Here is a 26,052-nt window from a genome sequence, read left to right as displayed (position 1 = left end):
CACGACTTATTTAGCTAAACTCACTAAATTATACTGAAGAAGCAGTCGGGATGGAAAGTTATGAAAGAGCAAAGTGTCTTCGAATGTTTATTCTCTACTAATTAACTGGGATCAAGAGATGATTTTAAATCATATGCAAAGTGTTGAAATTAAGATAATAAAATCAAACACGCACTAACCATTTAAAAAAGGAGCATACATTATAAAACGGGCTGTGATCTGCTGGATTACATCTACATTACAGAACTCGGTGGTTGTGCAGGAAGATGAGCACTGCACCTTCAGTTGGATGGATGAGAAGAAAACCAGTATTCTTTCAGTCATCTGAACCCAAATAAGCACTTAAAGTTATCTTTCTTCTAAACAGACATCTCAATGTATTTAATGACAATAATGTCAATGAAAATGAGGATTAAATCCAGCTAATGTTGCTAAACTGACAAAATATATTAATAGAAGCTGTTGCAATGTACATGCACTTTTCAGATTTAGGATCAGCTGTAATTAGTAAAAGAATTTTTTGGGAAATGGCACCATCCTTTGTGGCCCCAGGTGGACTAAAACATGGCAAATCCCATTGAGAGGCTTGATGATACTTTTTCTCTGCTAACAGACAAACCTGTGTCCTTGAGAGTTACTTTGCACCCCCCCCAAGGACGGCGATGCTAAAGCAACAATCAATCACCTCAGCGGAAGGCCAGCCGGAGCAAACTTGGCCTCAGCCATTCGGATTCTAATGATGTTGGAGTCTGTCCATGTCGTCTAATTGTTCCCCGGGAATCGCACTGAAGCGCACCGCAGGGCTTTCTGAAGGCATGAGGTAATGCTGGTTTCTTATGAACTGCATACCACCGAGCTCTGGCTTCTGTCTGTATACCACAGACAGCGCTGCAGGTGGTGAGGTCTACCCAAGGCCAGTATTAGCATTCGGCCAGCTCTTCTGCCTCGCAGCAGTGCTGCTTTCACGTGGGCCTGGCTCTGGAAAGCGAGGCAGATGTAACTCTGTAGCACGAGGGCAGGGGTCTCCACACAAACGTCTGTCAGGAGAGCTCGAGCCCTGGGCAGGCCAGACGGGCCTAATGGAGCTGTCGCTTTTTATACATGCTGAAACCTTCTACAGGAATAAATTAATACAAACAGACAACTAATAGTCTCAAGGCGCCACTAATGAGTGTAGATGGGAATTCTGATCATTCTGAATTTCTATGACCCTTTCATACTGAAATAGCTGTGATGGAAAAAAAACAAAAACACTTTTGACTAAATTATTAAATTGGAAACTGAGGGGGGAAAAAAGGGCAAAATCAATCCAAACTCCTGTTATGCAACAACTAAACTTAACAGCTACTGTCCAAATCACTCATGCATATCCGCGCTTGATTAAACTGATGTAGGAGCTTTTCAGTGACTCCAGTGTGTGAATGAAAGCTGAATATGTCAGCAGATTGCTGTACTGGGAGACACTGAATGCTGTGAAGAAGCCTTTCACAGATATGTTTCTCTTCAAAATAAGAGATACAGAGTTATAGCCTGAATAGGAACACTTGCAGGTCTGAAAATCCGCTGCCAAGTTGCAAACATCTTACCCTGGATGATGTGACTTACGTCCCATTTTGCAGAGGAAAACTGAAAACATTACTAGCGTTTACACGAGTCAGTGTACTCGCCATTGTTAATATTCATAGAGTATTGTTCTCTGTGTGGACAAAAAAAACAAAACAACCAACAGCACCAACTCGTTGCCCAACATGCAAACTAGATCTTTTTCAAACTGTTTACATGTAAAGGTGAAACTTTTCTGAAGCGAAAATGCAAAAATGATGTGTTTTTACTTGAAACGCCATGTAAACGGGACCTAATTCAACTCTCATCTGACTCTCTTCCAACAAAGTTAAATGGAGGTCAGTTAATGGAGGGATTACGCAGTAAGGCCAGTCCAAACTTATATCCATAACGTGAAGGGCTTTTGTGTGAGTGAAAAATACTATTAATATTTCTCTCGCTTTCATCTCGGCACAAATTCATACATGGAAATTCATGTGGTGCTGGAGTGACAACTCTAAGTGATCCAGGCTGAGGGAGCCAGGGATCAAACCTCCAACCCTGTAATTATCGGTTCAAACCACTGTGGCTCTCAAGTCACAGTCACCCTCCAGTTACATTACAGAGGAGCTTCACAAGTGGATTGGTAGAAAGTCTCCTAATGCTTTACTTTTATTGCCAATAACAAGCCTGAGCTTCATAAAAGGAACAGGGTAAATTAGTGTTTGATTATCTGGGTCAGCTTCTGTTTTATCTGTCTCAACTGAAATGCCTTGGTTATTGTCTGCGATGCCTCTCTTCCTTCGGCATTTTATTACACAGAAAAGACACAAGAAAACCTGCAGAAACCAGAGTAGAATTAAATAGATACTTTTCAGACTGATCCAGAGACTCAAATGTGCAGACATGGAATACAAATAACAAATGTGAGGCGGCAAAATTCACAGCACAGTCATCAGAGAAGTTACTCATCTTTTATATTCAGACCCACAGCATCAGAGTGCTTGCTATATCTATGAGCTACAACCAGTTGTTGGCAGTCACATATTTTCTATTTCACTCCTTGTTCCATCCATTCTGAAGCTGTAATCCCCCCCCCCCATCTCCAGTGTACGGTATGCAGTTATGAAAAATCCCTTTCTATTCATGCAATATGAGGCTTTGCTTTTTAAAAAAAAAAAAAGGTAAATCCACAGGGAATGTGAAACCAATTAGACAGCCAATAATGGAAAAGAAAAACACGTGTAGCAGATGGCAATTTAAATTTTTCTTTTATATATATTTGAAACAAAAGACTACTTGAGTGACCCAGCAAACAATAACTGGAGCAGATCATTAAATGTTCAGAGACTCATTCTTACATATTCATAAGGTCGCACAAGCAGATTGTTCTTTTGTCTGGGATCCACGGTGAGCTTTTGTACACGCATATGGAAATGTGTAGTTTCACAAAAACACCAACATCAGCATTTTTCAGCTGACAGCTAGAAACCCCTCACTTTAAGCCTCTGAGGAGACTAAAGACAAAGACACAGGCCATCACATAGGCGTGCACGCTTTGCTGCCGTTAACTCTTTATTAGACACGATAACTGAAGTAGGAGGACAAAAGCTCGTGTGTGTGATCAGCGTGGAGAATCACATCAGTGCATACAGTTTGTTTTGAAACGGCGCTGAAGGAATACATTCATACCACATGATCTCCATCAGTTGTAAAAACATTACAAGCTGCTGTTATCATCCCACAAAAGGAACACTGACTGATTTACACCGATGTAAATACTGTAATTCAAAGTACAGCTCAAAAACACAATAAAAGTACATTATAACTGGGCCATTGGTCCAAATGCGTTTCACTTCAGAAAAGCTCCACATTTACACGACAATATTTGAAAATGATGTTAATTTATACATAAACGGCAGAGGTGATGCAGCGGCGAGAGTAGTGGGCTTGGGAACGGGAGGTTGCAGGTTCGATCCCCCACAGCGTGCCATTATGTGACTTTATTCTTCATTTTATTATTTGACTTCCTACTTACGCAGCTTAACATTTCTATGTTCTTACACAAGTACCGCAAATTCTATTTTGTTTATGACGGATTACTTTCTCTACTACCTATTCTGTTCATGTGTTTCACACATATAAAAATCCATAATCCACATGAGCCCACGGGGTTATCGAATATGATAATACTTTGATATGATAATCAACATATACATCATTACACTGTCTGTATTTACTCTAGTTCTTTCAAAAATTGCAGATTCATTTTTATAACTCATTCAGTATGGCCTGCATGAACAGGCTGCTGAGTTTCGTTTGTTGGCATGAATTAAGGAGTCTGTTGAGTCTGGAATCGTGCCTTAATTCATGTATGCCTTGTGCGCTCCCAGCAAAATTGCAGGGGAGGAAAAGCCTCAGCCACAGACCGAACCCTCACACACCACACAGACTGAGAAATGACTCCCAACCACAGTTTTAATTACCAGCCAAGGTGAGAAACAGTAAAGCAATACCCAGTAAAGACCAGGGCCTGCAGCTTCTCCGCTGAAGTGGACACTAATGGACTTCACAATATTAGCAGAGCGAGCTGCGAGTCAAATCAATGCCTCTTTATCTCCGTCTCCTGTTGCATCAGTGGGTTTCTAATGAGGGATCATGAACTGCTCTGCTGTCCAACAGTTTAACGGGACATGAATCTGATCTCGTGTCCAGACGGTAAAACTTTAAATACAAGCCGTCATGTCTGGAGTGGCAACAAGTTCAGTAAAACAAACACTAAAAAAGACACGGGCCTGGTCTTTATGGAAGTACTATAAAAATACTGTGAGAGCAGAGGACACTTATGTTCAAGTACAATGGCAGTAAAGAGAAGAAACACTCCAAATCGAGGCATATGAAGTCTTGGACTTTTATTTCATTAATTTTAAGGGAGACTAATTTAATGCGGAGCATGCTCACACAATGAACTCAAAGAATGAATCACAAAACAATTTAATTTGATAGTCTGATGAGTTTTGCATAAATTTAAATAAATTGTTAAGTTTTTAACAGAGTCATTTTGATCATATTTTCAACTTAATCTGAAGAGTTCTATATGGTATGGAGTTATTAAAGACTATAAATGCCAAATATAGAGAATTCCATTTGCAACAACACATCATCAGTATGGTAAAGCTAACCTGCTTCACAAAAGGTCTAAATCCTGTTCACGTTCCCTTTTAGTGGGTGAACAATTCAACACTTGCTGAATTCTGCTTCACAATGACAGGAAGCGCCAGCATCGATTGATCAAAAAGCAAGGTCGCTATGAACACTTGGCCGCCACAAGCCAGTTATCCCTGTGCTAACCTCTCTGAAACCCAAAAACTCCTACTGAAAATCAAGATCAAGATCTTCTGCACAGTGAGTGAACCGAACGAAATATGTATTTTCATAGGCTAAATCAAAGACTGTCTGTAGTGTTGCCTGTGCAAATAAGGTGCAAAAAAGCTACTTGCAAACGTTTGTTTAAAATCTGATGATCTATGCAGAAAATTCTTACTTATTCATAGTGACTGCTGCGTCTCCCTCCAGATCTGTGAAAGTGCACAACTTTACCTCATTGAGACAAACGTGAAGATGCTCAAGAAAGCACAGTTCTTCCTTTAAAATGCAATACTTATATAAAAAGGCTGTTTGTGGCCTCAGGCTTTTTGTAAATTATTATTATGAGAAACTCCCTCCTCATACTCATATATAAGTCATGAAGAAGCCCTCTTAAGTGTCCTCTCCAATCCCCCTCTGTATTTATCACGTCCCATCTCCTCGGGGTACCTGACGGTGACAGATTAGGGGGTCTCTCATATGGCGAGAACAAAGAGCCAACAAGAGACACCCCTCTACTCCTCCCTCGCAGCATCCAACAATCTACCTCTACCCCCCCCCCCCCCTTTTCCCCAAATCCTCTGGGTCGGGTTTGTGCAAATGAAAATGTGCTGTCTGGAGATGCTTGTTAGAGTCTTTTCACTTCCATATGTCAAGGATGTGAGACATGCATAGATTTTAGCAGAGATCCTTTGTATGATAGTCACTGTGTAGTTTACATGTAATGCCTGTTGTGGGCTAATTCAGCAGCTGTGCCAGTGGTGATGTCATGCTTAAGTCAAACAAAGAAATCAAGCTTTTGGAGCAGTGAGCTAAGTTCCATGGTAATTGTGACATTTTCGTCTCTCCTCTGGTTTGCTGGCCTCACAACACGCTAATTAAAATCTATACTAACAGAAATGTCACAATCTGCCGATGCTCCCAGGGATTAATGTGACATTGCCGACATGCAGAGAACATGCAGCCTTTCTTAAAAATGCAAAAAGATTAACAGCAGGAGGGGAGGGTGGGGGTCACCAAAAAAAATCATTTAGTGCAGTGTCAGCGGAAAACAAATGAACGGGGGGAACAGAATGAAGGGGAGGTGCATGATTCAATTCTTCACGGACCCTCCGCAGAGCTTCAAAAGAAAAATAACCCTTCGTGTTGTCAAAGAAAACTGCATATGCATAAGCACTGCTTGACACCTTCCCCCAACAATCAGCCCAGATGCGTCTTTATTTGTGGGGATTTGCAGAAATCTCTTCAACAGATCTGCTTACGGGGTTCAAAAGCATACTGGCTATCAACAAAATGAAAAAGATGCACTGCTTTGCTGTAGTTGGAGTGAGCCAAATATCACACCCACACAGGTTCAATTACATACTCATTCACAGCTTGAATATTATATTACTCCCAAAACAAAAACATGCTGGTTTGCGTTGTCTGTGTGGCATTGTGTGGAGAAAGCCAATATCATACGGGTACTCTACTGAAAGCTTAGTACACGTCTGAGGTTCAATTGCCTTTGTTAAGTGAGACTTTGATGCAAACAATCAGGACAAGGTAATGACAAATGTGGGCACAGTATTATTCTACAGATTGCGCTAACTTCTACAAGCTGCAGCCTTAGAAGAAAATGCATAGAGTTGATAATGAAAAAGAAAAAAAAAAGAAGCGTCCAACTGGATCCACAGGGACCTTGTCGTCACTCATGGATGTTGCCAGAATTCCCTCCTCCCACTCCGTCAGTGTCATCGCTGCAGGTTTCCCCAGCCAGAAACTCATCGGCTCAGCGGTGAAGACCAGAAAAAGTCCCCCTGGGAATATTTCCAGCCCATCCCCATGAAGTCAAGGAAATCCCATTCCAGTGTGATTGGTCGTGTGCAAACATGCTTTAACACACTCTGTTAGCGCGTTCGTTCTCTCTGTTGACAATGTCACAAATTATTGATTGGCCTGCCCTTGACTCCACACGTTAACACAATATTGCTCCTCGGGAATTGGATAGCAACTCGTTTAAACAACGCAACAATCAAAAGGAGGGAAATCAAAGGAGACTTCAAGGAAAGGCGCGATCTATAAGATCAAATTATACGGTGAGCTAAAGATAGACTTAGCCACAAGGAAGGCAGCGCATTATTTAACATTTTTAGAAGGACACTGGTGACAGCAGACCTGCAAAAGACTGAGTTACTCATAAAACACGCACACGCGTTGGACAAGACAGTAACGTCTCAAGAGTCACCGAGTCTCTGACAATCAAACTAGAATCTCCAAACACAATTTTAGTGCTTAACGGTAAACCTTTCACACACAAAAAAAAGTGCACGTCTGGCAGATTCACTGCAGTAATGAAAGGCCCAGGTGACCTTTCTAGATATCAAGTGGGTCAACAGAATGAGTCTCCCTTTCAGCCTCCAGGCGAAGAGCATTTCCCACAGTGAAGAGGGGAGCACGGGAAATCACGAGCTCAATCTCAACAATCGTTTGGGAGCAAGACCAAATTGTGCAGAAATGTCACAAATATGTGGGAATCTACCAGTAAATACAGGCAAAAGGACAGCCAGGCAGTCCTCCATGATCTAAAGCCACTAAAGAGCACCTAAACAACCCCTGCTGTAAATGGTAATCTTGCAAAAGCTATAATCAACAAAAATGAGCTGTTTTTTGTTTCTTTTAAATGACTCAAACTTTGTGTGTAGTTTTTGCCTAATCTGATAGGAGAAATTGCCTTTTTTTTTGTCCAACTAAAAACCTTGAAGGTCAATGTAAAACATCTCCCAAAGCAATGCGGTGAAACACAAGCACAGCTTTTCTCTGGAGAGGTCAGTTTCATCATGAAGTTCCAGAAAATGCTCTGATTTTCTACAGGATGAAAAGCGGCAAACATTGTCTTCACAGAGCCAAGGAAATAACAATTAACCTGGCTTCAGTATTTATATCATACTAAAGTGTGGTATGTAGTCTGCTAAAGGCACTAGGATACAGAAGTATTGGTGAAATAGAAGGAGGGAAGAAAACATATTTATAGTTTGTAATTTGCAGGAAGAAACAATAGCTGTTGTTTTATGTCGTTTACAGGTTAAGGAATACATGTGATGGGTGAACTTATTTTGTAGCTGCCCCTGAGTAAGAGATATGTAAATTATGCTCTTAGCTGAAGAAGTCCTGCACACTGCAGCACTACAGAGCATTTCCAGCATTGCATAAATGATGACGCTTATAATTTTCAGCAGCTCCTCTCATATTTCAGCCATTTTACAGCGAGAGGAATGAATGCTTGTCTATTTATGAACAGGATATTAAGTAAGTCTGATAAAGGGTGACAGTGTTGATGGAGGGAGTGATTCTCTGTCTGCTGGATCCACCCAACAGATCAACAAATGGAAGTGACAGCGAACACAAAGGCCAGTTTCACAGACAGACTGGTCTCCTCCTCGTCACAGGCAGACAGGCAGCAGACAGACAGCAGTGTTTGGGCTGGAGTACAGTGGGAGACCAGTACCCAGGAGGCCCACTCCTCTATCAATTATTCACAAGGCTAGCCAGTAAGAGACACTCACATGTGTGCACACATACTCATACCAGCGGGCTCATGTGGTGAAAACAAACAACATGGACGCCTTCTGCATTATGAAAATTTAAAATGAAAATCCCCACAAAGACAAATTCTGGGACTTGGGAGCTGTGATGACGACCTAGACCACACGTGTCGAACTCCAGGCCTCGAGGGCCGCAGCCCTGCACGTTTTGCATGTCTCCCAGCTTCAACACAGCTGATTGCAATGAGCAGCTCGTTATCTGGCTTTGTGCTGAATGTGATGATGAACCATCAGGACATTCAGTGGAGGGAGACATTGAAAACGTGCAGGGCTGCGGCCCACGAGGATCTGAGTTTGACACCCCTGACCTAGACAATCAATTTTATGATTGGCACAACATTAATAGAAATGTTTTAATTTACTGCTTTGAGCCAAAAATGTCAAATTCTGTATATTTGTTGTTTTTGTTAGAATGCTTTTAAATGAAAGATAATCTGATTCACACAAAAATCTTAGGTCAAAGAAATGTCTCTATGCATCCCTCTTATATTTATTATCCCAGTGATCTTGAGTGAAATGAAGAAGGCAGCTCAAAGTCTTAAAACAAAAGTCGCACATTGAAGCATCAAAGTATGCACATATGAAAGGAAAGGCTGAAAATGCAGTTTTATCAAAACTCCAAATTAGAAGCATGTTTAGTAACGCCTACAAATCACCAGACAGATTCAGACCAAATGTTTTTTTCATGGTGGTGATCTTCCAACAATAATGACCTTCACTTCAGTAAAAAAATAATATAACACCATAGCCGTAATAACTTGCTTCTTCTTACCACTTCCGAGATTAAAATATAAAAAATTACTTACTCCCAAGAATAGGTAATCTTTTATATGCCTGTCTACCACTGACACAGACCCCAGCACTCATCACTATTGTGTACAATGAGGGGATGACTAATAATCCTAAGCCCGCCCACATGTAGCATGAATCCATTTTTTTTCTTTTTTGATTTACGACTCGTTTCAGGAAAGGACAGGAACTATGTTAGTCCATGATAAGGTCTTCCAGACACACTGCTCCAGTTTAGCATCTCCTGTGGGTGCTATCTGGGTCGGCAGTGTGTTAAACACCCAACTCTTTGTACCCTGCAAAGCTCCAGTGCCACACCTCTAAATGATGTAGCACACAAAGACAGTTATTACTCACTAATGTTGGACCAGTACTCGATTGAATAATCTACTTTAAATTAGATGAAAAATAAACATTATTTCTTTTTTCCCCCCAATCAAAAGGACCATCATGGCTTCAGGAAACCACTACATAGATTTAATACATAGATAAATATCTTACACTTCAGCCGGTGAGACCTTCGATAGTGGAATCAAAGAACATGAAAACCTGGTTGTCGCTTTCTGCTGAGCTGCTTCGAGCACCGCAAAACAGCTCTTTAGATTTTTTTGTGCCGATTATGCCATTTCATCACGAACAGAAATAAATACATGCTGTCAGTAGAGCAAAGGCGACATTTATTTACAGGCTTTGGGGGCACGGTTGACAGCAGACTGAGTGACACATATTGTGACATTTATGTTGTTTTCACAGAGCAGGAAATGCCCCAGTGGGTTCGGCTAATTTTGGCAGAGGTGCCTCTTTTGTGAATGCAGGCACCCGACATATAAACAAAGAGTGTTCTCGGCACGTTGTGAGAGGTGAAAGACGACTGCGTAACCATTCACAACCATTTAAGTCGAGCACAAAATTCCTATTCATCCCACTCAATGACGGTGAATTAAACACCATGGAGGAAAAGGTAAAAGCATTAGCGTGTCACTGCTGTGTTGAAAAGTGAAAATCTCAGTCCATGCCAGGTTGAAAACATGGCTTCAGCATCGTAGACACGGGTTCAGAGCTCAATGCAACGTCAATCAACAAGATGAACGGCCTTCAAGTGGAACAACGGGGGGAAAAATGGGGTTTGGCGTATCATCTCTTTGAAACTCCATTTGGGACTCACGCTGTGTGAACGAAACAATCAAGAGGCAGCCATATGGTATGAAGACAGGTGTTAAAGAGAGAGGACCACACAGTCAATGAGGCTGTTCATCCTCGCTGAAAACATGTTGCTTTTCTTCATCGAGTGGAAACGTTTAAACTGACAAGTGCTTCATAAAGGGTTTTGGAGAATTATTGACACACCAAGCTACAGCTTTTTTTATTTTTTTTTTATTTAATGCAAAGTCACTAATGACCCAACGCTTGACAGGACGAGAGAAATCAACGGTCCATTAATGGTTTAACTTTGAAGGTCTTTTCCATAAGGAAATTTTGCCTCATTGTGAAAGAATCTTCCAAGAGAGACGGCTTAAAACTGCATGAGGAGACCCCCACTATTAAATAGCCAAATAATCATTTCTAATGCATCACTTAATGCTTCCTTTGTGCATCTCTCAGGTTGCTGTGTTGACAGTTCATTAGGGTTTTCCTGCTAAACTGTGATCATGGGGATTGGGTAATGAAGTGGCTGGGGGTGGGGGACCCAGCAGGCAATATTGCACACAGATTACTACCTTTGCTTTGATGATGAAATCCCGTCACAGCTTAGGACACATTCAAAGCGTCACAAAAAAGAGAGGCACCAATATTGTATTGAAGAACTGGTGGCAGCGGAACACATTTTCACAAATGCCAATCAGCATTGACTACAACGCCTCTCCAAGAAATGCAGGGCAAGGTTGAAACTAGCTGGTGAGCTGATTGACGCGGAATTGCAGAGGCATGTGGTAGGTTTTTAATGGCAACCTCAATTACAAACTGTCACATGTTGAGTTCCCAGTCTGGTGTGGAAACACTATTGGTCCTGCACCAATGAAAATCTTTGGAAAGTATGTAAAAGCTGATCTATGTTCAATATAATGGGCTGTTTTATTAAATGTTTCCATATTTTAAAGGTACCAACAGTATTTAGTTTGGCCAAAGTAGCCAAAAGCAGTTCACTTATCCTACTCTTTTTTGAGACACATTCTCTCTACGCTGGGTTAAGTATCCATTTGGCAAAGATTTTGCCTTTATTTATGCTTGAAATCATTACTGACGTTGGTGGAATTACCAAGGTTTGGTTCCCGCCATGGCTGCAAAGGTTTGTCACGCAATAGCTAGGATCACAGAGTTTAGGGTGTCACTGTCAAGCAATTTATGAAACAATGAATCTCCAAACAAGAGTTAGACAATATTTTGTCAACTAATGTCTTTAAATACACCTTATTTTAGGTTCTTTTAGTCTTCTATGAAAATAACCTGTATATCATTTTGCACCTGTTGGTCAGGATTGAACTAAATATTTGAGGCTCCTCATCAAGATCTTTTTAGATTTTCTAAAGACCAAACAGCTAAACAATAATCGAGAAAATAATCAATTGAATATTCAATAAATGAAGTTGTTAAAATCAGTTGTAGTTCCTATTGAAGACTTTCTAACAGAGTCAGCCCAGTACAAATGTAGGTTATAATCTATTTGAGGTCTCTCACATAGGCTCAATCTGGGTGCAGTGACCTGAAAAGCCTGAAACCACTGACAGGATACTGCTCCTCGTACACATAAACACTCTAAACGCTATAAACAAACATTGAAATGTTCTAATATTGATTTTCAACCTGTTCAATGGATGTCTGTTTAAAGTTTAAAATTAGTTCCAAGGTCACTGTAGGTCAGTGTGACTTTTGAAAAGGCAAAACAACGTTTGTGCATCAGCGCCGTAATTCAACACACGTGTCAGAAATGACTTACCTTTCGTATCCCTTCTCCTTCAAAACCGTTGAGGTTTGCATAAAGTGAGTGGTGCCTTTTCCCTAACAGGGATGTTGAAGTGATATTAGTTGCGATGGCCTTGTCCAAGAGACTGTGTTGCTTATCCTGCGGTTCCTGCTGCTGGTGTTGAGCGAGAGCCTCAGCCTCCCCACGGCTCTCCATCGCTGTGTGTGCCGCTGCAGACTCTGGCTGCTCTGGACGAGTGCACAGGTCATACATCATTCTCCATCAGAGTCAAACGGAGAAGGTCGGATCGATATGACCAAATGAGGTGTCCAGCCAAGACCAGGCCATGACAAGCTTTTCATTTGCTGAGGGAGAATTACATGGATCAGGTGTTACGGCTTGACTTCGGAATGGCAAAGGTGTCACTCTCCTCACTTTTTTCAATAGCCCATAAGCTGGAGTGTTTCTTTAAGGCTTAGGTGAAGTGTCTGAAACCAAGCACAGGGGTGTTATTGCCATAATGGTCCGTGACGACACAAGCCTCATGGATTGGTAAATTCGTGGTATTGACAAAAACAGCACTAGTCCAGGTGGCTGAGGCTTGAATGAAGGCAGGTAAATGTGAACCGGGACATGTAAAGTGCCTGTTCTCTCTTTCTGTGTAGTGACGTTTTCCAAAATGAGGAAAAGCCGGTCCGAAGAGGTGCGTGATATATATATATATATATTTTTTTTTTTAAAGCTTTGGCTTTTGAAAGCGAGTCGACGACTCTGAATGCGCAGTTGCATTCATGAGAATACTCTTTAGGATCTATCACAGTGTAGCATGCAGATCCAGAATCCTGCCCACTACCCCAACATTGTCCATTTCTTGCTTGAATAAGGTTGTCAAAAATTCTAAAAAGAACGATCTGGCAGATCTCCTCTTACCCTTCGTATTGTTGTTGAAACAACCCATTTAGGCCCAACCAAAACAGCAGGCAAGTAGAGAGGTGCGATGGAGAAAAATATCCGAGAACTAACAGGTCTGATCCCCTTAGTGAGGCTGAGACGTGGGTGTCATGTTGACTCCTCAGCTGCGCGTCTCCTGTCACGGATGCTGCTGTGTCAAAAAACATTTCCTCCAGACGCGATTGGGCTCGGCGTGGCGGCTTAATCCCATCTTGGTTGCAGCGCCATAAAGGTGAAGAATGAGGACGAAGGCAAAAATGTGTGTGTAAGACGGCGAGTGTCGCTGCGAGGAGGGGGGCAGGGAGAACTGCTTCCCTCACCCTATCACAAAAAGGCAGGCTTCGAGACGGGGCCCAATCATTACAGCGACTGCAGCTCGTTTCCATGGAGATGACGCTGGAATGATGTTGGCTGCCTATTGATTGTTCAAGAGGCAGTAGACTGCAACAGAGGGAGGCTGCAGGAGGCGGACAGAGGAACAAGTGTGTCCACTCCTGACTAATTCTCCTGTTTTACTGCGGTTGTGTATAAGAGAAACAAATTAGAAGCCCGACAGGGTGGCACTGCTCATATTTCAGCCGAGGACAGTCATTTAAAAGACATGAGGTGCAGCAGGTCTGACTCTGCAAATTGTCAAATTGGAGCCACAACTCAACGCCAGTTTACAAATTAACTTGGCCATTTGGCCCCCACTGCTCTCCTACTTTATGGTGTCCAATAAGGACAACCAAACAAGCAAGGCAGCAAAATAGACCTGGTAACAAGTAGAAATATGAAAATAGGTAGAACAGAGATTTAACCAGCATTCTTCTGACTTGAAAGTTGAAACCATAGCAAACTACATTCCCTCAATGGAACTCATTAAAAAATAGTGTGAAAATTCAGTGCACAATGTAGCTGTTGATTTGTAAATGTAATTTTTTTTTTTTTTAAATGAAGATTTATCATTATGTTGTAAATATTAACTCTTATTGTCTCTATTTTTTTATTCTTCGGATGTTGTTTTTTTAAATGTATATTTTATTGGAGAAGTGCTGTCAAATTCAGGAGTGAACAGCACAGCATGCACCGAGCAAAGTTCAGTTTTCAGTGGCACCGAGCACCATTGTCATAAAAATGGACACCCAAAACATTGTTGTGTAAACGGGTACTGAGATCTGGCTGTGGCTCTGTGGGTAGAACAGCTTTCCTACATACCAGTCTTTTAGAAACAAGACACTGAACCCCACACTGACCCTAATGGCCACCGCTTTGTACAGTGCAAGTGTGTGTGTGTGTGTGTGTGTATCATCATAATATCATAAAGTCAAGATTAACATCAACACTGATCACAAGGCAGCAGAAAAGACAGGGTTCCAGAGGAATGAACAGTCGGCAAGTGACTGAGTGGCACCAGCCAGAAATTCCCACCAGTGGCTGCTTGTTGGCTAAAAATACCTTTGTATTCATTCCTGTATGCTTGGAATGGTACATATGACAGTAAAGAGAATAAGGCGTTATGCTGATTTCACTTGGCTGTTCAGGCAGGGTATACTGTATTGATGTTACTACATAACCGTAAATGTAAAAAAATAATTATAATAATAATAAAAATAATAATAACAACAATAAAAAATATTACAGGCTTCCTCGGTCATACAACTTTTTCTCACACCAGTAGCAGAAAGTCGTTAAGCTTCTGAGTGAAGCGGTTTTAATAAAGAGCAATAGCCTGAAGGCCCCGGCTTGAAATAAATCTGTGGCTGCAACACAAACACTGACATGTTGTATGAACAGGCATTTTTATGGAACAGTGCCAACACCATCAACATAAAGTTCAAGTATAATGAAGTCTTTGTTTTACCTGTTTCAGAGTATCATTATTCATGCACAGAGTAAAAAGACAGCATTATTCTTCGTTCATGAAACGGTTAAAAAAAACTTCCAGCTCATTCCTCCTGAGTCTCACATACGAGTATATTATTTTCCCCTAACTCTGCATTTTCAAGCCCCAGTCTGTTCCATTATTAATTACAGTTTGCTCACGAGACTGAAACCAACCATGAAAACTATTTCCACTCCATTCTGCTTCAGCTCAGAAATTCACTCCATGGTTAAAATACAAGGTGCTGACAGCAAAACAACCAGCAGTCAAATAGATTACAAGCAGGGAAGTGACCACTGCCATCAGAAACTGTATTTATCATACTTTAGATGGCGCACAAAACACACACACACACGCAGTAAAGGTAACAAATCCCAGAGCATCAAACAAAGAAACAACTATGCTCAGCACTTCCAGCATGTGTAACCATGTATGTTCTGCACAGCACGGAGCTGGATCAGGTCTGTCGCGGCTCACTGGTATTGACATCTTTTCACACAATATTTTGACAGAGCTTCTCTGTCTGCCTGGAATCAGACTGAAGAGCGAGCTGCAGGTGGAAGTCAGTCGACATGACCTTCAGGTGAGGCGCAAGCCTTGAGCTGGCTGAATGTCAAATATCTTCGGCATTTTGTGGAACTGTGTATTTATTTTTATATTTAACGCTTGTCATTGTTTAGCATATTTTTCTATCTGAACAGTGCTACAACTTCCCCCTTTAAATATATAATGATCATAATGCAGATCTCACATGATCCATTACTGCTTTCATATACTTTGTAACACATCAATAAAATATTTTCATCCAAATATGATGTGATAAACCAGCTGGAAGCATGAAGAGAAACACAACCATGAGGCTTGGTAACAGGAAGTGGGCACTGCTGTTTGGACACAGTTCACACTTTGATTAATGATTCAGCTTCCTCCCCATGAAAACTGGATCTAAAATTTCAGAGACGGGAGAAGCCTGACCCACTTCTGCCACTCACAAGAGGCGTGAACATATTTGTGCAAGTCTCTGCAGACGTCAGACATGTTTCCACTTTGACAGACAGACAGACAGACGGACGGACGGACGGACGGATGTGTTTTTGACAGCAAATCCCTGACCTCATGTCACAGGGCACAAGCATGGGGCCACTTCTCCCCAAATTTCATCTGTTGCTTATACTGTATATAAATGAATATTTTGCCCCTTTACAAAGATTTAACACAGAATACACTGAAGAATATAAGGGGCATTAAAGTTTTTTTTTTCCTTGAATCCAAATGTAAATGCTCATCCACTGCGACCATGTATCTGCAATAATCAGCCAATCATGACAACACAACTCACACTCTTGAGTTCAATTCAAAACCTGAGATCAACAGGTTTGGTTTCCAACTTGCTTTGGGCTACGAGCATTTTCCTGTATAGACAAATGCTTTATATAATAATATCTTCAGTGTTTTCCAGTATCAACACATTGCATGCATGCACTTCATTCTGGAACTCTAACCAGTGAGACGACCTGGTGAATTAAAGTTGCTCACCTCCACCTCCATGTTTGTCGTCAAGCATTTGGATGGTGCTGGCTCATCGGACCCGGAGGACGCCTGCTCCCCCGCGCCTGCATGAGGGAAGCTGCGTTTCCTTTTAGGTGGCAGGAAGACACGCTGGGATTCGGAGGAGGTCAGCGAAGGTGTTGTCCGACAAGAGTTAATGCCGTCTTCCTGTTTTGACTTCCTCAGGGGGCTTTTGAAAACATTGCTGGGGGGTCCGGCTCTCTTGGTCCCCAGCAACAGTCTCCCATGCGCTTCTAGCAGGTGGCAGAGGAAGATGGCTTTTTCTAGTTCAAATTCTCGCCTGTGGTGGACTTTATATGCAGCGTGTTCACCATTTATCTTCTCATACAGAGTCAGCAGCAACTTCTCCAGCTTTGTGTATGTTTGACTGCTGCAAAAACTAAAAGCCTTTCCCCCAGTGGAATCGCTCTTGGTGTGACGTTTGCCGTCCTTAACCAGGAGATATCCACTGGAGTCCCTGTCTTTTGGGTACCCTCGTCTCGCGGCCAGCTCCCTCGCAGACCTCTGCTCCTGCCTCTCTGCCTTCTCCCGCAGATGCCTGAGCTCCGCTCCGAGCTGTCCGCGGGCCCGCTGCGTCAGCTTCCTCTCCGCTTCCAACTCAGCACGCAGCCTCTCCAGCTCTCGTCCGTAGCCCGTCTGGTCCTGGCAGGCTTTCTTTGGGGACAGCGCCAGAGGGTTATCCCTGTCTTTCCTCATGGTGCCTCACTCACAGCACAACATGCAGGAGAGTCAACGAAGGCGCGTCGGTTGTGGAAAGAGACGGGCCATGCATGAGGAGTGAGAGGTGGTTGACGTGTGGTGATCAGACATGCGGCATGCACTAACAGCAGCTCACTGGAAAGATGGCACAGACAAGGGTGTCAAAGAAATGGAAAAGAAATGAAGTGAATGTGCAAACAGAGGTAATGATGTAGTAATCGTTCCTTTTGCAAGTAGAGTTAACACACCAATAAAAAGTTGGGATACTTGCAAACAGAGAGAAAAAGGCTGTAGATGACAGCGGGCAAGACTGAAAAAAAAACCCTGACATATTTAACTGAACAATAAGCAGAAACACACACGAAGCTTGGGAGTCACTGTTCACATACATCCGTCATTCATTAGGAAACAAAGTAAAAGTCCGACTTAAACATCAAGTGTTAAAATTCCAGAATAATATAGATACAAATTTTAAATTTTAGAAGAAAATACAGAGTGAGGGTGAAATAGAACAAGATCTAACGTCTATTCTGCTTCATGCAGCTCAGGGTTGCCAGACTCTGGAGCCGATCCCAGCTGACAATGGGCAAAGGCAGGCGAGAGACAGACACTCACCCCCTCTTACATTCACACCCAGGGGCAATTTAGTCGCGAATGAGCCTAAAACCATGTTTTTGGACTGTGGGAGGAGAAAATGTAAACACAAAAAGGCCCTGAAGCCAGACTTAAACTGGGAACCTTCTCACTGTGAGGCAGGCTCATGGATCACATTAATCCTCACATAGTAAATCCTTTGCTTTTGTTCTCTGTGACATTTAGAGTTCTCCTGCTAGTCTATGAAACTTGGATTGATCTGTCACTGTTGATCTGTTTTAACATTTAAATCCATTCGTCTGGGAAGAATCATTTTATCAATAGTATGAGACAAATTGTGCACCATTCACATGTTGTTGTTTTTTTTAGACCTGTACTGTAATAACACAATATTGGGAGAATGTAAACAATATTCCAAAAAATATTTGTGTAAGAAAATTCAAACACCTTCCCTGTAATTTACCTTGAAAAAGCTCTAGGCACAGTCACGAGGGAACATGTATAACTAAACAAAAATACATAAAATAAATAATGTATATCATGTCATGGCTTTATGGCAAAGAAATATTCTGATAGAGCTATGAAAAAAGTTTCTTGACAACCTTTTGTTTATGCAAGTGCTTATCGTTTTCTGTGTTGTTGGTACTTTTTAAAAAAAATTAAATCAACGAGAACAAAAATGTCAATAAGAAAGTTTGTGCCTTGTTTAAGTCTGTTATGGATGATGGAGCTTGTATGAAGTAGCAGGACTGTGAGTTGAGGATGCAACAGGTGACCACACAGCCCAGATCTGCATGTTCAGCTCTCGATGAACGTTGTATGAAGTTAGAGGGCCTGTGATGAGGATGAGGATGCAACAGGTGAACCACACAGCCCAGATCTGCGTGTTCAGCTGCTGTTATGATCACTGGAGCCACTTCTCTCCATCCGCGGCTAGCGGAGCCCATATGGAGGCAGGGGTCGGCTCGTGTTACACGGGATGGAGGCGTCGCTAATTCCAGCTCATTAATTAGCTCATCGCTCGAATAAGTGACGCCGTATCGCGCTCAGCTGTTAATAAACAACAGTGTTCATTCGTGTCACGTGTTAGCTCGAACAAGTCTTCGCTGCGAACGTCAGTTAGCCGCAGTTAGCTCCCCGTTAAGGTTCTTTTTTCTTTTTTTTCTCGGTGCAACTTGTTTACAACTCACCTCGACCGTTATGTTCAACTTAGTTTTGTCAATGAGGAATTCCCGTCTCGTCCGCGGCGGTGTTGAATTGAGCTTCGTGCAGCAGTTCCGGGAGTCGGGGTGAGTGGTTAAAGGTCCGCAGAGCCGTGCATTAACGGGTTTGTTTATGTGACAGACACACGGTGTCACACTCACTCTGTCCGGTCAGCGTCATCCCGCTGGCCCGGCCAGCAGCCTGCTGCCTTCACGGTTCCTCCGCACCCTCAGCTTCTGTCTAACACAACGCCTACTCTTAGCTCACTTTTCTCTCCTTCTCCGCAATTCATTCCTGAAACTCCTTCTAGGCACTCTTTCTAATCAGCTTGTTGATTTTGAATAATTATTTCTACACAGGTTGCAGTCTTCTCGTGTGTTTTTATAAAATTGTAAAAATAATCCCACATTTTTACTGGTTTGTGAAGGCAGCACAGTTCCTGAGTTCAGCCTGTGGTGTGAACAGTTGTGGGAGAATAATGACCACTAGTGGTCAAATAATATCACTGCACACAATGAGCTGGAAGAGGCAGATATTCTCACCAGATTTCACAGTGAGTCTACAAAAATGTTATTTTAAAAATCTATTTATTTGGTATCCTTACCTATTTTTCTTTAATACAGACTTTACTGTTAGTGTTGTTTGCAATTGAATACGTATAACTTCACAATTTCTCCTTCACCGTCTGCGGTTCTCCACTCTCACTTTGGTCCAAAGAGAAATTCACATTTACCATGATTAAAACAATTTATGGGTATTGATTATGAACGAGACTGCTATTTCAGGATATCTCGAGCCTTCATTCTGTGTGAAACATCTATCTATCTTACTCCATATTAGTGGACACAAATATAATAAGACTCTCTACAAAGGGGAGATTATTTTATAACTTTAAAACTTAAAATAAATAAATAAATAGCCACAAATTTCTAAAGAAATACATCACTCATAATTCTTTAAAGAATAATCTGACTGAAAATGTGTTTGGCTCAATCTGCATCTTTCAGAAACTCACATTTTGCCATGGCTCTCATGCCAACGTCATTTTGCGAATCATAATTTATCCAGCTTTCTAGATTTGAATGTTGTATAATGTTCCCTCAGCCAGTGCACAACATAGAAAAAGCAGCTTACTCGTAAAATAAATTGCAGTAATGTTTTCTCTGTAGTTTCTACACCGTGCAGGGTTTTATTTTAACTCAATCATTGACCCGTATGTTTGACAAACCTGCTGCCTGATTATTAAATCATCAATGTACATAACTCTATCATGTTATTTAATCAGATGTCTATCTTTTTATAAGGTTTCTAATGTTCCTGCACTCGCTTTCAAACACTGATTAAAAAAAAAGCAACATGAATGAATAAGAAAGCTTTCACTGTTGCATAATATTCGGTGACTGCTGCTATTCCTATCATCCCACCTTTGCAACCAACCCAGTGTTAAGGAGACTTTATCAGCAGGAATGCAATGTTGAATATGAGCCCGTAGGGCCCTCGATAAAATGCTTCCTGAGATTTCATTATGAGGCATTGGCAGCGATATTGAAATGTATAAATCCTCAGAGGTATGTACATACCTTTTCACTATCATGTTGCTGCCTCAATCCATCACACACTGTCTGATGAGCGTGTGTGAGCGGGGGGGGGGGGGGGGGATTACTCTGCATGTTTGTGTTTACTTCTTTTTTTTTATTCATTGTGGACACAGAGTGCATCTCTCCTGGTTTGTGTTCCTTGTGTGGATAAAAGATACAGACACAGGCAGACAGGGCGAGCTGCAGCATACATACCACTCTGTGTTATCAGGGTGTCCTTGGGCCTCGCTCTCTCTCTCTCTCTCTCTCTCTCTCTCTCTCTCGCTCTCTCTTTCTCATCTCTGTCTGCTCACGTGTGGCACACTGTTGAAACGAAGCAGAAATCAACTCTTCTGCCAGGATCCACATTCCTCCTGCTGCAGCGCCCAAAGTACTTGACTTATAACGGAGTATTTTAACATGTGACAGCGATGACTCTGTATTTTTGTTGACCACACACATACATTTCTGGCCGTGGGCCTGTTTTTGTCGTGCCGATCTGATGTCCTACAACGTGACAGGTTTGAATCCCAAAGTTCTCCGCTGTGGCATCCCACTGCTCCCCACATGTATAGTTAAGGTTAACTGTGAATGGGATAGCTACGGCAAATGCAGAGTAGTTTCGCCGAGGGGATTAATAAAGAACACTTTCTTTCTTCTCTTTCATGACTTAGTGGAACTCACGTTTGTGCAGAGAGACGATGGAAACAGGGAAGCTCCGAGTCAGGAATCAAACCAAGGTGTTGCCGTGAGGCAGGCATGCTCACCACTTCACCACATATTCATATTTGGATTGTCGTGATCATATCTTAATGGCATCTGCATCTAATTCTGTCCATCAATCTGCGAGACCAGGGGTGTCAAACTCATTTTAGTTCAGGGGTCACATGCAGCCCGGTTTCCTCTCAAGTGGGCTGGACAGGTGAAATAGTGCCACGATGACCTTTAGGTTTAAAAGTTAAAGTTTTTCTTTGTTGTCTCGCAGAGTATACATGAATATAGTATACAATTACGACAGGGAATTGGTGCAATCTCAACATAAAGTCAATTTTGATGAAACTTTCTTGTGCAAAATACAATGAAATGTACAAAAAAAAAAAAACCTTCTCGAATAACTGTTGCATTATGGGTGTTTTTACAAACTCACCTTGACAGCGTGACTTCGAGGCTAATGCCAGTTAGCTTTCTTTCATTGTAGAATCATTGATATCTCAGCTCAGGTCTCTGTTGTGTTTTGTCTGGTATTCTTAAGAAGAATGTAAAAAGAATAAAAAAGAAATCAAGAAAGAAATGTATTTAAAATCTTTACCATTTGCTTGGTGGTTTGGCCGGATCGGAGCCTCTTTTGGGCTGGTTTTGGCCCGCAGGCCCCGTGTTTGACATCCCTGTGCGAAACTGTCACGTAAAACATTCAAAGTAATAAACTCAAGCAAACTGATTTATGTTATTCAGCTAATTTAAAAAATATTTTATTCTTCAAGGGATTAACTAATTTCTATTTACAAATAATTGCACGTCTCACAGCACGATTGTGTTTGTAATGCAGGTCGATCGAGACGCTTGTCCAAGCTGGCAGACAGGGACAACATGTGTGCAACCATGAACCACGAGAAGAGACGAAGTATGACAGAAAAATAAAACCTGCATTTTTAACCTGAGGACGATACGTGTTTAGTGATCACACGTCCATCGATTTCCTCTCTCATGCACATATAAAGTCATCTAACCACATAGAAAAATATGCCTTTGGATGGTAAAATTGAGCCCTAAAAGAGAAATGCAGCAAGGTGGGTAGTGGTTTGCGCTCCTGCCTCACAGTGAGAAAACCGCCTGTTCGAGTCCAGCGTAGTTTGCATGCTTTCCCTGTGCGTGCATGTCTGTTTCTCTGGGTACTCTTGTTTCCCCACACAGTCCAAAAACATGTGTTTGAGGTTAACTGGCGACTCTAAACTGTAGTTTGAGGCTCCAGGGGCCTGAAAATACCCAAGTGGAGGAGATCGAGTGTCTCCTGGTTATAGTCAAGAGGGATGTGGAGAAAGAATTGTGAGAACAGACATGTTGTGCTGAAGAAAAGGATCTATGGATGGATACTGAGCTCAACACATCCGCGTGAGAGTCGTAATCGGGATGAACATTTTCCCAAGAAGAGATCAGGACCTGTGCTGTGAAAGCAGGAACTCTTCCAGGCAGAATGTTTCTCTTCAGTGAAAGAATAGCTGCAGCTTCGCTGATATCTTATCTGACTTTGGCCTTGACTTCACAAGATGTATCGCTTCGAGTAATTTGTATTGAAATGGCATTTCTGCACATGTTTCATTCACGCGGGCCAAATGACCAGAGGCAGGTACAGTGCTGCCTTACAGTCTTTTATATCGGAGACATTCGATTCACTTTTGGCTGCACCGGTGAGGAAAGGCCGCCGGAGTTCAAATAAGGCACTTCCCCTACGACTCTGTGTTTCAATGAAGTCCTTATCTCATTGTGAAAGTCATCTAATGCTTCAGGTGTTGCGTTTTGACCTTGCCTTGCCTTATTATGACATGCGTCCTTGCATCTGTTTGGGGGATCATAGATAAGATGGTATTTCCTTACCATTTGTCGGTAAACGTAATACCCTCAGTTATGTAATTGGACAGCACGACATCTTCCCAAAATCTGTGAAACTATCACATCCCAGCGACTTTATATCTTTACAACATACCTCAGTCAAAACCTCTGACTTGTCATTTGTTGTCAGCACGGCAAGTATTAAATAATTACCTTCATATGGAGTTTGGGGTCTTGATGTGAGCGTGATACAGGTAAACTGTGTCACAGTGTTCACCACCTGAGGGATACACAACTCTACTTGTCGTCATGACCCACTTTAAATAGTTGTCCAAGACAAAGGTGTCAGGATGTCTTGCTGTGCTATTTGTGTCAGACTGTAGAGCTTCACTGCTGAGGGAGAAAAACAAAACAAAACACATACAGATAACCTATTCCTTTGTGAAAGCTGGACGGGAGGACATATAACCCTATGGATGATCTCTGAATTTGCCTTTCTTCACTTGGGAGTTATGTAAAAGTGAGGCGCACGCACAAAAGCTGACCTCGCTAAATCGTCACCACGTATTGCAGGAGCCTCGCCATTCCCATCTGAGAGTGGCCCACTTGCTCACATTGTGCTCCGCCGCTTGGAAATTCAACTGGGAGATGATGAGACCGCTCTTCCTCCAGCCTTTTTCTCCCTTCGGGCTTTTTTGTTTTGCTCCAGCTTTTGTTTTCCTCTTTTCACTGCAGCCCTGTTAACCGTCGCACAGAACAACGCGAACATGGCGGCTCATTGTGTTTCCCTGCAACAAACGTACCGCATTAAAACGGCGTGCAGAGCCACGGGGAAAACTGAGAGAATAAACCGTTTATTAATCTCTGCTGTGTCTTATAAAAGGAAACTGAAACATCAATCTCAAATCAGCTGGAACAACTTAAAGAAAAGAAATACATGAAGTTCACAAAAGGTTTCTTTTTCAAAGAAGTGGAAAAGCCAAGGGAATTTTAACTTCCAGTCCCAGCCACAGCTCAGTCAGGTCAGGCTATTAATGCAGCTAATCGCTGCTGACCATCTCGGCATCATTGTACATCTTAGCTGGGAACTGCTGCAATATGGTTTCAAAAAACACGTGAAGTCTCCAACACATGTCACCTGGAGATCACCCGGGTCTGTGCAGGGTGTCAGGCTTTTCTTTAACACAGCAACAACATGTTTACAACCCTTTTCGCCTCCATTCAGGGTCAAGATCCTTCACATGTGACTCCATCAGGCCATGACTTTCACGTTGTTGCACAAAGATGAGCCACGAGATTTTTTTCCTCTTCCTTGATGTGCACTTTATTTAGCACGACTGGAATCATAAATACTCTGCAGATTTATGTTGGACGTTCGCTCTCCGTTGAAGTACCTGGTTTACATGTCAGTAAACGTAGAATGAGAGCCATGAATTGTCCGCAGACCAAATTTTGTTAACATTTCACACCGTTACAAATTGGTGGAAATTCAGAATATTCCCATTTTATAGTTTCTGATGAAAGTCCAATAAACAATAAACCAATAACCGTAACAGCAAATGATTACTTTATTATATAAACAAACCCACTACTTATCCGTTAATTATTATGTAACATTTAAAGAAAAATTATAAATGCTAATAAAGGTAAATGCTAAAGGCTAATATTACCTGTGTAGCATAAAGTAACCGACCAGCTGCTGAAACATGTTGGAGCATTTGATGGAGAAAACGCAGCAACAGCTAAGTAAGTATTATTTTCCGGTGTACGATTTTCACTTTGCAATAATCTATCTTTACGCTGAAAATGTATATAAGTCATAATTTGCAGCTGAGCTATCCATATTTAGAAATGTATGGTTCCCGCCTTTTTTATGGTGCTACTGCTAATTGCTAAGCTAACACTGCTGTAGAACTGTGACTGTGGGTAGATTATACTTCAGTTAGCTGGAAAACACATACAATTTTCAGGATAATGAAAAGATTTGAATGCAGAAAAGAAAATTGTATGTTTAAAGTTGCTTATTTATAGAATCATGACCCAGAGAAGTGATTCCCAACATTTTTTCTTGAGTGACCCAAAGTTTTGCCATTGTAAATCTCAGTGACCCCCCCCCCCCCATATATAATTACAAGATATAAAAACTAAAAGAACCCGATAACACACCACATATGAAATATAGTTTATTTGTTATATTGTGTAACAATGAGTTAAACTTACTTAAATGTTGACTCACCTATTTTTGAAACATAAAATAAAATCGTATACGCTGTAAAATCAAGAGGGCTTCACAACCCCTGGGAATCTTTCCCTGGTTGGGAATCAATGACCTAGAGGTTAAAAAAAAATCAGCTCATCTTGAGAGAAGCAGCGTATTTTGGCTCAGTGGCTGATTCTGGTGTCATGAAGAAATAATCAATTGTTTATTGTTTTTGTTTTTTCTATTTGAAAAAGTCCACAAAGAGCTCTCACATCTCTCCACTGTTCGGGAATTATTAGAGCCGAGAAGAAATCCGAATTGATCTCAAAGAGGCCACAGTGTGTTTCATAATGTGCCAATAATTTTGGCCGCTGAGCCGAGCCTGTTGGAAATGGATGGTTTTTGAGATGGGGCAAACGAATCCTAGTGCGAATCCTAATCCCAGTCCGGGGCTGTAGATCAGCCCTGTGTGGGAGAGTCCTGTGCACAAACACACACACACACACACACACACACACACCTACAAGCTCACAAAAAAGGACCTAAGCCTTAGCCTTGCCTCTCCCAGCAAGTGTGTGTGTGTGCAGGGATGAGCAGGACCGCACCTTCTGAGAGCGCTCCCTGAAACTGGAGATGCAGGAGTACCACTAAAGGGTTAGGGTTCA

At 41.8% G+C, this 26,052-nt stretch overlaps 1 protein-coding gene across 1 annotated transcript in view; it reads right to left on the bottom strand.

The window, feature by feature from the left end:
* Positions 1-19,231, bottom strand: part of tspoap1 (TSPO associated protein 1) — a 63,997-nt gene extending 44,766 nt beyond the window's left edge. Inside the window, exons 1-2 of the mRNA XM_080482503.1 lie at positions 19,051-19,231; positions 16,535-17,401 (exon numbers count right to left, since the gene is read on the bottom strand). Coding sequence (XP_080338629.1) covers positions 16,535-17,263 — 729 coding nt within the window. The 5' untranslated portion in view covers positions 17,264-17,401; positions 19,051-19,231. The remainder of the gene's footprint in view (positions 1-16,534; positions 17,402-19,050) is intronic.
* Positions 19,232-26,052: the final 6,821 nt, after the last annotated feature.

Source organism: Lipophrys pholis (assembly GCF_963383615.2).
Source record: "Lipophrys pholis genome assembly, chromosome: 16".
Classification (NCBI taxonomy): domain Eukaryota; kingdom Metazoa; phylum Chordata; class Actinopteri; order Blenniiformes; family Blenniidae; genus Lipophrys; species Lipophrys pholis.
The sequence above is the reverse complement of the archived record's forward strand: the minus strand, read 5'-3'. Positions and strand labels throughout refer to the sequence as shown.